The sequence below is a fragment of the Stegostoma tigrinum genome, chromosome 2, assembly GCF_030684315.1.
Source record: "Stegostoma tigrinum isolate sSteTig4 chromosome 2, sSteTig4.hap1, whole genome shotgun sequence".
Lineage (NCBI taxonomy): Eukaryota > Metazoa > Chordata > Chondrichthyes > Orectolobiformes > Stegostomatidae > Stegostoma > Stegostoma tigrinum.
Genome location: NC_081355.1, coordinates 158,076,731 through 158,092,603, shown reverse-complemented (window position 1 = coordinate 158,092,603; position 15,873 = coordinate 158,076,731). Strand labels below are relative to the sequence as shown.

General features: G+C 41.4%; 1 protein-coding gene across 3 annotated transcripts in view; it reads left to right on the top strand.

The window, feature by feature from the left end:
* Nucleotides 1-14,720, top strand: part of LOC125448839 (zinc transporter ZIP4) — a 63,810-nt gene extending 49,090 nt beyond the window's left edge. For all 3 annotated transcript variants that reach the window (XM_048524414.2, XM_048524415.2, XM_048524418.2), the window contains 4 exons: nt 1,875-1,926; nt 2,628-2,780; nt 6,255-6,442; nt 13,087-14,720. In XM_048524414.2, coding sequence (XP_048380371.2) covers nt 1,875-1,926; nt 2,628-2,780; nt 6,255-6,442; nt 13,087-13,218 — 525 coding nt within the window. In that variant the 3' untranslated portion in view covers nt 13,219-14,720. The remainder of the gene's footprint in view (nt 1-1,874; nt 1,927-2,627; nt 2,781-6,254; nt 6,443-13,086) is intronic.
* The last annotated feature ends 1,153 nt before the right edge of the window (nt 14,721-15,873 follow it).

Sequence of the window (15,873 nt, the reverse complement as noted above, 5' to 3'; positions counted from 1 at the left end):
TTGCTCTTACACAGAATTCCACAGGCCAATCACTTCCTGGGTGAAGAAATTTCTCAACTCGGTCCTAAATGGGCTACCCAATATCCTTAGACTGTGAGCTCTGGTTCTGGGCTCCTCGGTCGTCATGAACATTCTTCCTGCATTTACCCTGTCTAGTCCTGTTAGAATTTTATAGGTTTTTTATGACATCACCCCTTATTGTTTAAAACCCCAGTGAATATAGTCCTTCCAGATCAGGTATTTCTCTATACATCAGTCCTGGCATTCCAAGACTTAGTCTAGTAAACATTTGTTAGCCTCCCTCATAACCAGAACCCCTCCCTCAGATAAGGAGACAAAATTGCACACAATATTCTAAATGTGGCCTCATCCAATTGCAGCAAGACATCCCTGCTCCTGTACTCAAATCCTCTTGCTTTGAAGGCCAGCCCGGGGCACTGACTTTAAAAATCGGCAGGTAATGTTGCTGCTTTATAGAACCTTAGTTAGGCCGCATTTGGAATATTATGTTCAATTCTGGCGCCACACTACCAGAAGAATGTGGTGGCTTCGGAAAAGGCCAGCATTTTACCAACAAGGTAATTGTAGCTGGCAGTCCAATAATCAGGGGGATATTGTAACGAAGTGCAAGTAGAACATAGAACAATACAGCACAGAACAGGCCTTCATTATCTTGACGCACCCCCATGCTTACTTTCAGCAACTCGTGTCCAAGGACACTCCAATCTTATCACAGCTCCACATTATAGTTCATTCGCCATTAGTTGCCCACTCACTCAAAATCATACTGAAGCATCTCTGCATCCTCCTCAGTGCATCCGCCAATCTACCTTTGTGTTGTGCTCAAACGTGGACACATTACTTAATTCCCTCATCTAAATTATTTGTATATATCATAAACAGCTGTGGACAAAGCACTGATCCCTCCGTTACAGAGATTGGTGGGCTTGTGGAATTCATTGCCACGGAGTGCACTGGAGGCCAGGACGTTAGATGCCTTCAAGGCAGAGATCGACAAATTCTTGATCTCACAAGGAATCAAGGGCTACGGGGAGAGTGCAGGGAAGTGGAGTTGAAATGCCCATCAGCCACGATTTAAATGGCGGAGTGGATTTGATGGGCTGAATGGCCTTACTATGTCTTATGGTCTTATCTCTTTGGCCATTGGCTACTACTGAGAAAATGACATATTTATTCCTACTCTTTGCTTCCTGACTGCCTGCCAGTTCTCTATCAATATCTGTACACTATCCTAATCCTACGTGCTTTAATTTTACATGCTAATCTCTTACGAACATTATCGAACACCTTCTGAAAACATTTCTTCTCAACAAGTGCTGAAGGACTTGGTCTCTGCCGCTTTTAATCTGGCAGCAGCATCCCTGCTAGAAATCTTTACCTTTGTATAAATAAGAGAACTGCAGACACTGGAAATCTGAAGCAAAAAACAGAAATTGCTAGTGAAACTCAGCAGGTTTGGCAGCATCTCTGGAGAGAGAACGTTTCAAGTCCAGTGACCCTTTAGAACTGCAGAGAAATTCTGAAGCAGGGGTCACTGGACTCAAAACATGACTCTGTTTTATCTCCACAGATGCTGCCTGACCTGCTCAGTTTCTTGAGTAATTTCTGTTTTAATCTTTTACTTTTTGTACTAGCTTCTGAACTCTTGCGGTGCATTGTAACCCCACCTAGCAGGGTTAATTGTATTCTGGGCAGAGAAACAGGGACCGGTAAAATTCTTTCATATCTCTCTTTTTTTCTAAATCTATTGTACCTCCTTTCTTTACTTTGAATGTTCCCTCCTCATTTTGCATTTTTTCCTCTCCCCCGATTGCAATTAGACATTAATCACTCATTTCTATTCCCATGTTTAGACAGCTTCTGAAGTGTCCTTGGAAAGTGATTCTGGTCACCATCCGTCTAAAGGTTAGTTTGGTTAAAAGTCCTAAATGATGGAATGATCTCAATTTTGTCAAATCGACAAGACTTTGAATTTGAATGACCTCGATCTTACCGCCTGACTTCAGAGGACATGCTAGAATTCACATAAAGTGAGATGGAAGAATGAAATTCAAGGCTTTATTTTATTCATTTCCGAGCATCACTAACTTGAAACGTTGTAGTTTTTTTAAAATTTCTGTTCGTCTATGTAGAATTACACAGAAACAGGTTGGTTGGCACAATGTGTCCATTCCCTGTGCTCTGTTAGTGTGTGTTCGCTTGTGATGAGCTATGTGACACTATTCATGATGTGCATTACATTATTTATCAGATCTACCAATGTACCAACCTGTGGAAAAAAAATGATACTGAATAAAGTTTCCTTCAATAAGCATATGGATGATGATGGAATAGTGTAGGGGGAGGGGCTTAGATTAGTTCACAGGTCGGCACAACATCGAGGGCCGCAGGGCCTGTTCTGCGCTGTATTGTTCTATGTTCTACTTGCATTTCGTTACAATATCCCCCTGATAATTGGATTATTGGACTTCCAGCTACAATTATCTTGTTGATAAAATACTGGTTCTAATGGAAATAAGAATTACCTAGAGTAAATATATTACTCAATATACCATAACAGATTGTTTGAGTGTATTCACAACATGTTGACTTCTCTTTCTGTACAGGCTTGAGGGTGCTTCCATATATGATAGTGATTGGCGATGGTATCCATAACTTTGCAGATGGACTGGCTCTAGGAGCAGCTTTCTCTGTCTCCTGGAAGACAGGGCTTGCCACAACACTTGCAATCTTATGCCATGAACTTCCACACGAAATGGGTATTTTTTAAACTCTCCATTATTATAAGACTTTTCTTTATTTCAAGATAGTTAGATGAAAGAAAGCTATTCTGCTGATCATGGTTTTATGTTGAGGTCCCCGTGTTTTAAGTTATATGCTTAAATATTAAACGGAAGTAAATATGTGAATAAGTAGTGCTGTGTATTTCACTACAAGTAGACATTTTATTATAACACTGAAGTAAACAGAGAAATATAAAGCACAGCAGCATTTTTCATAGGGGATCAACCTTTTATCACATATGTGAACATTCATATGTTCAATTCAGCCCATTGATCCTGCTCCACCATTTAAGAATATCATAACTGGTGTGATTATAACTTCAAATCCACATTCTGACCTGTTCTCCCTGCTTATCAAGAACTGAATTATCTCTAAATTTAAAATATTTTAAAAATCTGTCTGCACTGCTCTTTCAGGAAGAGAGTTCCAAAGGAATCTCAGTGATAACAGTAGTATATTTTGGATATGGCATTAGTGTCAAGACAATGCTGTTCAGACATATTCAATTGTCCTGATTCAAAACCCATAGACTCTTCAAAAGTAATTTCCCCCATTTTCAATTTTTGAACCTCCTGAGAAATCTCTAGATATTCTCAGGTCTCTTTAAACTGGCCAATAATAGACAGTGACATAATGTGAATCTTCTATTTTTCAAATCAAATGTCTTTCAAAACATGCGTCTACATGCCTTTACCTATAAACATCCTGGCGATTACCTTTGACCAGAAACTGAACTGAACTGGACATGCCATGCAAATACTCTGGCTAAAACAGCAGGTCAGAGGCTAGGAATCCTGAAGTGGGTACACCTCCTTACTCCTTAAAAGTTGTTCATCATCTATAAAACACAAGACAGGAGTCTGATGGAATACTCCACACTTCCTTGAATGAGTGCATCTCCAACAATGATCAGCAAGCATGATATCATTCAGGACAAAGAATCCTGTTTGATTGGCACCACATTTGCTTTCCTTTTAATCCTTTTTGTGTAAGACCACTATTTTTTTTACTCTGTAAGATTTGCACTGAGGTACTTTTACCTAAGATGGCTCCAGTAAAAGGCAGCCATTGCAAATACTGTTTACTGTACTCCTATACTTCTGTATTGTCGTACAAATGGCAATAAAGGATATTCTATTCACAAAGATTTAGCCCTTCCACTGCCAACGCTCAGTTGCCACAGTGTGTATCATCCACAAGACATACTATATAATTCACTAAGGCTCCTTAGACAGCACTTTCCAAACCACAACCATTACCATCTAAGAGGGCAAGGGCAGCAGTTAAGAGAACCTCACTATCAACAAGAGATGGTAGGAACTACCGATGCTGGAATCTGAGATAACAAGGTGTAGAACTGGATGAACGCAGCAGGGCAGGCAGCATCAGAGAAGCAGGAAAGCTGGTGTTTCAGGTCTGGAACCTTCTTCAGAAATGGGGGAGGGGAAGATGACTCTGAAATAAATAGAGAGGGGATGGAGATGATGGAAGATGGATAGAGGAGCAGATAGGTGGAGGGAAGATGGATAGGTCAAGGAGGCGGGGACGAGATGGGCTGGCTTTGGGATGAGATCAGGGGAGGGGAGGTTTTAGAGCTTGTGAAGCCCACATTGAGACCATTGGGCTGCAGAGTCCCCAAGAGGAATATGAGGTGCTGTTCCTCAGCTTTCAGGTGGCATTGTTGTGGCACTGGAGGAGGCCGAAGATGGATATGCCATCCAAGGAACGGGAGGGGGAGAGTTGAAGTGGTTTGCAACTGGGAAGTGTAGTCATGCTCCACACTTCCCACTAGCCCTACCACCCCTGGCACTTTTCTCTGCAACGGCAGGAAGTCCTACACCTCACCCCCATCCCAGGCCCCAAGAAAACCTTCCACATGTTCACCTGCACAGCTGCTAATGTTGTATATTGTATCTGCTGTTCCCAATGTGGCCTCCTCTATATCGGGGAAACCAAGTGGAGGCTTGGCGACCACTTTGTGGAGCACCTACGCTCAGCTCGTGACAGACAACTATACCTCCCAGTCGCGAACCACTTCAGCTCCACCTCCCACTCCTTGGATGCTATTCCTTCATATTTCTGATATTGTACCAGTTCATTTCCAGTGTGACAGGCTCACTCGCTTACTGTACGTAATTCTGGTACTTGATTTAATTTAGTTAAAGTAATTTATATATAAAATTTGGAAATGGGTATTGAGGACAAACCTCTAAATTTGCAGGTACTAAGCTAGGGAGAATAGTGAATTGTGAGGATGATGCTGAGTGATTTAAGAAAAACATTGATAAGTTGGCCATATGGCCACACAGCTGGCAGGTGAATTTCAACAAGGAGAAATGTGAGTAATGCATTTTGGTAGAAGAAACACTGAGAGGCAATACAGGGTCAACAGTTCAACTTTAAGGGAAACACAGGAGCAGAGGGACCTCAGGGTTCAAGTGCATAATTCTCTGAAGGTGGCCAGGCAATTTGAAACAGTTGTTGAGAAGGCTTATAGGATCTTTGGGTTTATAAATAGAGCCAGAGACTATAAAAGCAAGGAAGTGATGTTATACCTCTACAAATCATTGGTCAGACCACATTCAGAGTATTGTGTTCAATTCTGGGCACCTTGTTTAAGGAAGGATGTTCAAGGGAGAGTTACAACAATTATATCAGGAATGAAGGATTTTTGGTATAAGGAGAGTTGAGACAGATTTGGCTTATTCTCCTTGGAGCAGAGAAAATTAAGAGGTGACCTTACTGAGGTGTTCAAAATCATGTGCAATTTTGATAGGGTAAATCATGGCGTCACAACTAGAACACTTTATCTAACTGCTCATAGAAATGAATGTACTACAGTTCCTTTTACACCTCTAACATCTTTAATGTTACCTCTACTTTTGTCTGACATTTTTCCTGAACTACTGTCCCTTTGGCTACTTTATCTCTCTTGCATCCGATGTTGTCAGAGGCTTTCCTGTTTGTAGTTTCTTCTCCTCTACCTTCTTTTTCCTGGGAGTGAACCACTGGGTGATTTGTACCAAAAATGTAATGGTTAACCCATTCCAAGTAAAAATATAGCATTAAAATTCAATGAAATTGTATTCAATGAAAGGCACAAAAGTCTTCCAACATCATGGTTTTGCCATGGAGTTCTGAGGAAGAGTCACCAAACCCGAAACGTTAACTCTTTTTCTTCTCCTCCACAGATGCTGTCACACCTGCTTAGCTTTTCCAGCAACTTTGTTTTTGTTGTGTTTGCTGACTATTGTCTTGTTTAGGAACTATATTGTTTTGTATATGCATATTTAAGTATCCAGACGTCACATCACTCATTACTGCACAGTAGTCTGTAATTCTGCAGAAAATGTTAATATCTGATTAGTTTGAACGTCTGGGAACCCCAAGCTGTACTTAATTAGAATTTCTTGACAACAATAATGAGTTTGACCTTTTTTGTGCTTTAGGTGATTTTGCAGTTTTGTTGCACAGTGGCCTTTCTATAAAGAAAGCTGTTCTCATGAACTTCGTCAGTGCCTTGACTGCCTTCATTGGACTCTACATATCATTGGCTGTTGCAACAAATGAGATAGTACAGCAATGGATATTTACTGTAGCAACAGGACTATTCCTATATGTTGCCCTTGGAGATATGGTAAATATATCTTTATGTACTTATGCTTCAAATGGTAAGTGCTGCTCATATTTGAAACTAAATACTTGTGCCTAATTAAGATTGTACACCTAAAATACAGATCCAGCTGATATCCTGTAAACGCTACAAATTATCCTTCTAGCCTGAATATCTTAATCTCACACCAGATGATGCCACATAAGGTGATGCTTTCAATTAAACACAGAATATGCTAAATCCACGTAGATATTTTCCCTCAAACCATGGTAGAAGTGATTTTTAAAAGAAAATCACACTGCCTTATTAATGCCCAATTTCATTTTCTCACTCCAGCCGATAAGCCACATGTAAATGGCAATGGCCAGGTGTGGTCAGATAAAGTGACTTGTTGTTTCTCCTTGAATTAATATTTGATACTCCTGGAAGGGTTAAGATATCCTGGGAGGTCACAATCGGCTAAGTTGCAATTAGAGTAATGGCTGCCATAAGCACCAAGATCAGACTGAAGCATTCAGTAAAATGTACTAAAATGTTTAAGAAACTATTTTACAATTATTCCATCACATTTCTGGTGCTGTGGCAGGTATCCCTCTCTGGCAGGATCGACAGGCTCATTCACTCAGTATACGTAATTCTTGTCCTGGATGGTCATAGAGTATTAGAGTCATAGAGATGTTCAGCAAGGAAACAGACCTTTCGGTCCAACTCGTCCATGCAGTCCAGGGAAAACAGCCCCAGCTGATTCAGCCTCTCCCAATAGCTCAAACCTTCCAACCCTGGCAACATCCTTGTAAATCTTTTCTGAACCCTTTCAAGTTTCACAATATCCTTCCTATAGCAGGGAGACCAGCAAGTTTTGAGAAGATTTGTAGCTCAGGTTGAGGTTCTGGATGTGAGTTTGCTCACTGAGCTGGAAGGTTCGTTTTCAGACGTTTCGTCACCATTCTAGGTAACATCATCAGTGAGCCTCCGACGAAGCGCTGGTGTTATGTCCCGCTTTCTATTTATCTGGTTAGGTTTCCTTGGGTTGGTGATGTCATTTCCTGCATTGGCGATGTCATTTCCTGTTCTTTTTCTCAGGGGATGCTAGATTGGCTCCAAATCAGTGTGTTTGTTGATGGAGTTCCGGTTGGAATGTCACGCTTCTAGGAATTCTCATGCGTGTCTCTGTTTGGCTTGTCCAAGGATGGATGTGTTGTCCCAATCAAAGTGGTGTCCTTCCTCATCTGTATGTAAGGATACGAGTGATAGTGGGTCATGTCGTTTTGTGGCCAGTTGATGTTCATGTATCCTGGTGGCTAGCTTTCTGCCAGTTTGTCCAATGTAGTGTTTGTCACAGTTCTTGCAAGGTATTTTGTAGATGACGTTCGTTTTATTTGTCGTCTGTATAGGGTCTTTTAAGTTCATTAGCTGCTGTTTTAGTGTGTTTGTGGGTTTGTGGGCTACCCTGATGCCAAGAGGTCTGAGTAGTCTGGCAGTCATTTCGGAAATGTCTTTGATGTAGGGGAGAGTGGTTACGGTTTCTGAGCCCGTTTTGTCTGTTTGTTTGGGTTTATTGCTGAGGAATCGGCGGACTGTGTTCATAGGGTTCCCGTTCTTTTTGAATACGCTGTATAGGTGATTTTCCTCTGCTCTGCGTAGTTCCTCTGTGCTGCAGTGTGTGGTGGCTCGTTGGAATAATGTTCTAATGCAGCTTCGTTTGCGGGTGTTGGGATGGTTGCTCCTGTAGTTCAGTATTTGGTCCGTATGTGTTGTTTTCCTGTAGACGCTGGTTTGAAGTTCCCCATTGGCTGTTCGCTCTACTGTGACAACTAGGAATGGCAGTTTGATGTTGTTTTCCTCCTCTTTTGTGAATGTTATGCCAGTAAAGGGTATTATTGATGGTCTTGAAGGTTTCCTCTAATTTGTTTTGTTTAGTGATGACAAAAGTGTCATCCACATAGCAGACCCAAAGCGCCTCCAACAAACCACGCTTCTACAGACTACCAAAAATTCACAAACCAGGAGCCTCCCTCAGACCCATAGTGTCGCTACCTGGAACACCAACCTATAGATTAGCCAAAGAACTACACCAAAGACTAAAACACCTAGTAGAAGACTCCCACCACTCCATTCGCTCCACCTAAGAATTCCTGAACACCATCAAAGACACCAAGATAGAAGAGGATGAAATAATGGTCTCCTTTGACGTAACAGCCCTGTTCACATCCATCAACATCAGCCTGGCCAAAGAAACACTGATGACACTATTAGAAGAACAGAAGACACATACACCAGACACCACCGACCTCATCAGCAAGGACAACGTCATCAAGCTCGTGAACCTATGCCTCACCACCCACTTCACTTTCAATAACAAAACCTACAGACTAACCAACGGTACACCCATGGGATCCCCGATATCAGGGTTCTTAGCAGAGGCAGTAATGCAGAGACTCGAACAAACAGCTCTGCCAATCATCCAACCCAAACTTTGGGTCCGCTATGTGGATGACACCTTTGTCATTACTAAACAAAACAAATTAGAGGAAACCTTCAAGACCATCAATAATACCCTTTACTGGCATAACATTCACAAAAGAGGAGGAAAACAACATCAAACTGCCATTCCTAGATGTCACAGTAGAGCGAACAGCCAATGGGGAACTTCAAACCAGCGTCTACAGGAAAACAACACATACGGACCAAATACTGAACTACAGGAGCAAACATCCCAACACCCGCAAACAAAGCTGCATTAGAACATTATTCCAACGGGCCACCACACACTGCAGCACAGAGGAACTACGCAGAGCAGAGGAAAATCACCTATACAGCGTATTCAAAAAGAACGAGTACCCAATGAACACAGTCCGCCGATTCCTCAGCAATAAACCCAAACAAACAGACAAAACGGGCTCAGAAACCGTAACCACTCTCCCCTACATCAAAGACATTTCCGAAATGACTGCCAGACTACTCAGACCTCTAGGCATCTGGGTAGCCCACAAACCCACCAACACACTAAAACAGCAGCTAATGAACTTAAAAGACCCTATACAGACGACAAATAAAACGAACGTCATCTACAAAATACCTTGCAAGAACTGTGACAAACACTACATTGGACAAACTGGCAGAAAGCTAGCCACCAGGATACATGAACATCAACTAGCCACAAAACGACATGACCCACTATCACTCGTATCCTTACATACAGATGAGGAAGGACACCACTTTGATTGGGACAACACATCCATCCTCGGACAAGCCAAACAGAGACACGCATGAGAATTCCTAGAAGCATGGCATTCCAACCGGAACTCCATCAACAAACACATTGATTTGGAGCCAATCTCGCATCCCCTGAGAAAAAGAACAGGAAATGACATCACCAACACAGGAAATGACATCACCAACCCAAGGAAACCTAACCAGATAAATAGAAAGCGGGACATAACACCAGCGTTTCGTCGGAGGCTCACTGATGATGTTACCTAGAATGGTGACGAAACGTCTGAAAACTAACCTTCCAGCTCAGCGAGCAAACTCACATCCAGGGAGACCAGATTGCACATGATTTTCCAAAAGTGGCCTAACCAATGTCCTGTAGAGCTGCAACATGACCTCCTATCTCCTATACTCAGTGCACTGACCAATAAAGGAAAGCATACCAAACGCCGCCTTCACTATTCCAATTACCTACAATTCTACTCTCAAGGAATTATGAACGTGCACTCCAAGGTGTCTTTATTCAGCCACACTCCCCAGGACCTTACCACTAAATGTATAAGTCGTGCCCTCATTTGCCTTTCCAAAATGCAGCACCTACCATTTATCTAAATTAAACCCCATCTGCCACTCCTCAGCCTTTTGGCCCATCTAATCAAGATCCCATTGTACTCTGAAGTAACCTTTTTCGCTGTCCAGTACAGCTCCAATTTTGGTGAAATTTGCAAACTGACTAGCCATACTCCAATGCTCACATCCAAATCATTTATATAAATGATGAAAAGCAGTGGACCCAGCATGAATCCTTGTGGCACAGTACTGGTCACAGTCCTCCAGTCTGAAAGCCACCCTACAAAAGCACCCTCTCTCTTCTCCCTTTGAGGAGGTTCGAGTGGCCAAGTGGCCAGTTCTCCTTGTGTTCTGAGTGACAAAACCTTGCTAACCAGTCTGTTATAAGGAGTCTTATCAAGTGTCTTACTGAAGTCCATGTAAATCATGTCCACTGCTCTGGTCATTTTGTTTTATAACATCTGAAGGATATGTAAGACTTTCTCATCTCAACTCTGGTATCCGAACCAGAACAATTTACGTAACTACTCGAACAAATTCTTGAATAAATTGGGGGATATGAGAAGACTATAAGACCATAAGGCATAGGAGTGGAAGTAAGGCCATTCAGCCCATCAAGTCCACTCTGCCATTTAAATCATGGCTGATGGTCATTTCAACTCCACTTCCCTGCACTCTCCCTGTTCTGCACTGCAATAGCATGCTGGTGTCCTGCAAAAACATCATTAGTGTTTCTGTTCCATTTCCTCTGTTTTATTGCTACACTGCTCCAAACTTGTTAATTTAGGAGGAATACTAATTAATGGTATTCAGTGTGAAGTGTACAACTATGACACCTACTATGGGGGTGGCACAGTGGTTAGCACCGCTGCCTCACAGCACCAGGGACCTGGGTTCGATTCCACCCTTGGGCAAGCACCTGTGTGGAGTTTGCCATTCTCCCCGTGTCTGCATGGGTTTCCTCCGGGTGCTCCAGTTTTCTTCTACAGTCCAAAGATGTTCAGGCTAGGTCAATTGGCCATGCTAAATTGCCCCGTAGTGTTTAGGGATGTGTAGATTATGTAGGTTATAGGTTTATAGGGGGATGGGTCTGGGTGGAATGCTCTGAGGGTTGGTGTGGACTTGTTGGGCTGAAGGGCCTGTTTCTACACTGTAGGGATTCTATTATCTATGACAGACCTGTACCACAAGGCTATTAACATCAACTTTAAAAGACATGGCAAAATTTGTGACAAACTACAACTAAGAAATGTGATAACAGAATGAGCACTCATTGGCAAGAAATATTTCTACTAAACAGACATAACATTGAGAACAGGGAAGAAGGAAAGAATGCTCAACTCTCAGGACAGAGATGATGGGAACTGCAGATGCTGGAGAATCCAAGATAACAAAGTGTGTAGCTGGATGACACAGCATGATGAAGGGTCTAGGCCCAAAATGTCAGCTTTTGTGCTCCTAAGATGCTGCTTGGCCTGCTGTGTTCATCCAGCTCCACACTTTGTTAATAGAACATAGAACATTACAGCACAGTACAGGCCCTTCGGCCCTCGATGTTGTGCCGACCTGTCATACTGATCTCAAGCCCATCTAACCTACACTATTCCATGTACGTCCATATGCTTGTCCAATGACAACTTAAATGTACCTAAAGTTGGCGAATCTATTACCGTTGCAGGCAAAGCGTTCCATTCCCTTACTACTCTCTGAGTAAAGAAACTACCTCTGACATCTGTCCTATATCTTTCACCCCTCAATTTAAAGCTATGCCCCCTCGTGCTCGCCGTCACCATCCTAGGAAAAAGGCTCTCCCTATCGAAGCCTCTGATTATTTTATATGTTTCAATTAAGTCACCTCTCAACCTCCTCCTCTCTAATGAAAACAGCCTCAAGTCCCTCAGCCTTTCCTTGTAAGACCTTCCCTCCATTCCCGGCAACATCCTAGTAAATCTCCTCTGCACCCGTTCCAAAGCTTCCACATCTTTCTTATAATGCGGTGACCAGAACTGTACACAATACTCCAAGTGCGGCTGCACCAGAGTTTTGTACAGCTTCACCATAACCTCTTGGTTCCGGAACTCGATCCCTCTATTAATAAAAGCTAAAACACTGTATGCCTTCTTAACAGCCCTGTCAACCTGGGTGGCAACTTTCAAGGATCTGTGTACGTGGACACCGCGATCTCTCTGCTCATCTACACTACTAAGAATCTTACCATTAGCCCTGTACTTTGCCTTTTGGTTACTCCTACCAAAGTGCATCACCTCACACTTGTCTGCGTTAAACTATTTGCCACCTCTCAGCCCAGCTCTGCAGCTTATCTATGTCTCTCTGCAACCTACAGCATCCTTCGTCACTATCCACAACTCCACCGACCTTAGTGTCGTCTGCAAATTTACTAACACATCCTTCTACGCTCTCATCCAGGTCATTTATAAAAATGACAAACAGCAGTGGACCCAACACCGACCCTTGCGGTACACCACTAGTAACTGGTCTCCAGGATGAACATTTCCCATCAACTATCACCCTCTGTCTTCTTTCAGCAAGCCAATTTCCGATCCAAACTGCTATATCTCCTACAATTCCATTCCTCTGCATTTTGTACAATAGCCTATTGTGGGGAACCTCATCGAATGCCTTGCTGAAATCCATGTACACCACATCAACCGGTTTACTCTCATGCATATACACCACATCAACCGGTTTACTCTCATTGTTATTAAAATTAAAATATGAACTAAAAAGCTAGCCTAATGGAGACCATTGTTATCAACTCTCAGGGCAGCCTTTTTCACTCACAATGCACAATATAATTACAGTTGGGATGAAAAGATAATATTGTTTTTGAAAACAGATCTCATTTAATTTCCCTTTTCCTTCAGCTTCCAGAATTGATGCGAGCAAAGAGCAAAAACCCCTGGATTTTATTCCTTCTGCAAAATATTGGATTACTTGTTGGCTGGGCAATTCTACTCCTATTGTCACTCTATGAGGATCAAATCCAGTTTGGATAGAGCAAAGATTTTGGTTACTCTGAAATGTACCTGTTGGGATAAGTTGTGTAGTTCTCTTTTTAAACTTCTTAAACCTTTTAAACTTCACGCAGCACAGTGGCATGTGATTGTAAAGCTGTTAGCTGAGTGTATCTTTTGAGCAATATTTCATCAGCTAACTCAATTTTTTTTCAAAATGAGTTGTAAAGATAATTACAAGGCAGAGATGCTGTCATTTGTGGTGGATAAAACATCAACAACTTGAAGGAGGAAATAATTAAATACTTAGAAAAATAGGGAACACCAAGAAGGAGAGGTGGTGATGTAATGGTAATGTCACTGGATGAATAATCCAGAAACTCAGGTTAATTTTCTGAGGACATGGGTGCAAACCCCACCAAACCAAATGGTAAAATTTGAGTCAAATTAAAATATGAACTAAAAAGCTGTAACTGTATAAAGGTGTTTTATGTGACTAGGGATTAGTGCTTGAGTTATCATAATACACAACATGCTAATGTAAATGAGTTCATAAATTTTTTTGTAAAAGATTTTAGATTTGGAAACAAAGGTGCATATTTTTCTGGGGACATTAAACAAAGATGCTTGTTGGGATTGCAAACACGGTAGACATGTACAAATACTAAGGAAGCAGTGCAGATTGTCATTTAATACTGACAAACTGACGAGATTGGAGAAGAGAATAACTAGTAAGAATATAAATGAGTGGATGAAAACATCCAGATGATATAGGGTTAATGTGGATAGCTGGTTGTAGCATCAGAACAGCACATGGCTTTTTGAAGAAGCCAACAGGGCCATAGGATGCATAGTTGAGGCTATATCTGTCTATTCCTAATTCTTTCTCAACAAAAGAAATAATAATCTGAAACTTCTCATTTCCCAATGCCTGAGAAATCACTTTCACCGTAAGTGTCTGTGAAAAGGATTTCATGACAGTCGCAAGCTGGATAAAAACAGAAAAATGAACAGTGTCGTCAAGTGTGGAGAGAAAAAAAAGGAAATTGGCAGCAGGCAATGATGTTCATTTGAACAGCTAGTGTAGACACAATAGGCTGAATGGCCTCCTTCAGCACTATAATGCTTCTGTGGTTCAATGAAGCAAGAATGTCACCACTTTCCTTCCTCAGCACTTCAGACTGATAGGATAAATATTGGCTTTGTCTCTGATTGTGAATGATAAGAAATTTTCCTGTTTCAAGTGACCACAATCCAGACAAAAGACAGCAATGAGAATAATGAATGCTGATGTGGAAATGCAACACTTGAGTCATTGAAGTTGCTCTACTCATTTAAGACATCACACAGAGGGTGGATACTTGGATATTTAAAACAAACTATATAGAATCTGGAAATTGTGGTTTGTTTGTAATACAGATTCCAGCATCTGTAGTAATTTGTGTCTGTACAGAATCTGGTGTGTTTGATGCTGGTACATTGTTAAAAGCATTAATACTGACCTCAAAACTGAACTTGATTGTTTAATAAAAGTTGCAGGTTTATGAGGTTTTCTTTATTCATCTCTGAAGATATGTGTGCCACTGATCTCATTGTTTGTATCCACCCTAGAAGAAGGGTGGGTAAATATCATAGTTACTTTGTGAAAAACTCGGAAATCTATGTTTTATATATGGCCATTGTTATTGTCATTGATGTTGCAACAAACCCTCCCTTTCTTTTTGAAGCTTATGTGAACTGAACTTTAAAATTATACAACATGTATTTAAAAACCCAGCATTTCTAACTTAACTGTATTCAATGAGTAACTGAAGAACACCTACAATTCCTGTACTTAAAATGTATCATTTACAGTCTCCAAGCATATCCCATTTGTCATCACTGTAAAAAAAAATGTTTTTACACAACTTCTGACATACGGGGGTATCTTTAACCTCACTTGATGAGTTGGAAATCCACTGAATCAGGTAAGAATGGTGGTTTTATACTCAGGTTTAATTTTTAACCCTCTGCCGTTCAATGTTACTTTTGCAATTGCCCAATTTTTTTCTTTGTTAACCCAATATTAACTTTTGATTTCAACAAAGTGTAAAGCTGGATGAACACAGCAGGCCAAGCACCAGCATTCCAACTGATCCCTGGAGTTTCACATCACATGGGTTTGCTTAAAATTGTCCCTGAATTTGGGGGCCTAGGATCAGTGAGTAGCACTCTCTGCACGAAGTCAGATGTTTGTGAGTTCAAATCCTACGTGAGATTTTTATCTTCTTTGAAGGACAGGCTCATACCTGGAACAATTTTATGAAGAGAAGTTGACTAAGTGGTACAGGTGGATAAATCCTGCAACAGTACAGTCCCAGCTGAGCCAGAAAATTGTGTGTTCATGACTTACTCCAAAGACTTGAATTCAAAATTAAGACTGATGCACCAGCCAGTACTAGAGAAGAACTGCACTGTTGGGGATGCTGTCTCTCCTCCCAGGTAGATATAAGAGACCCCTCACCACTATTCCAAGAACCAGGGGGCCAATTATAACCCTCAAGCATTTTAGCTTAAAAAATGTTATCTGGTTAGTTGTCTCAGGTTATGAGATCTTGCTGTGCATAAATGTGGCTACTGTGTTTCTACAACAATGATGATGCTTCATAGGCTGTGAAGTGCTTTGGGAATCCATGTGGCCATAACAGGTTTCATCTA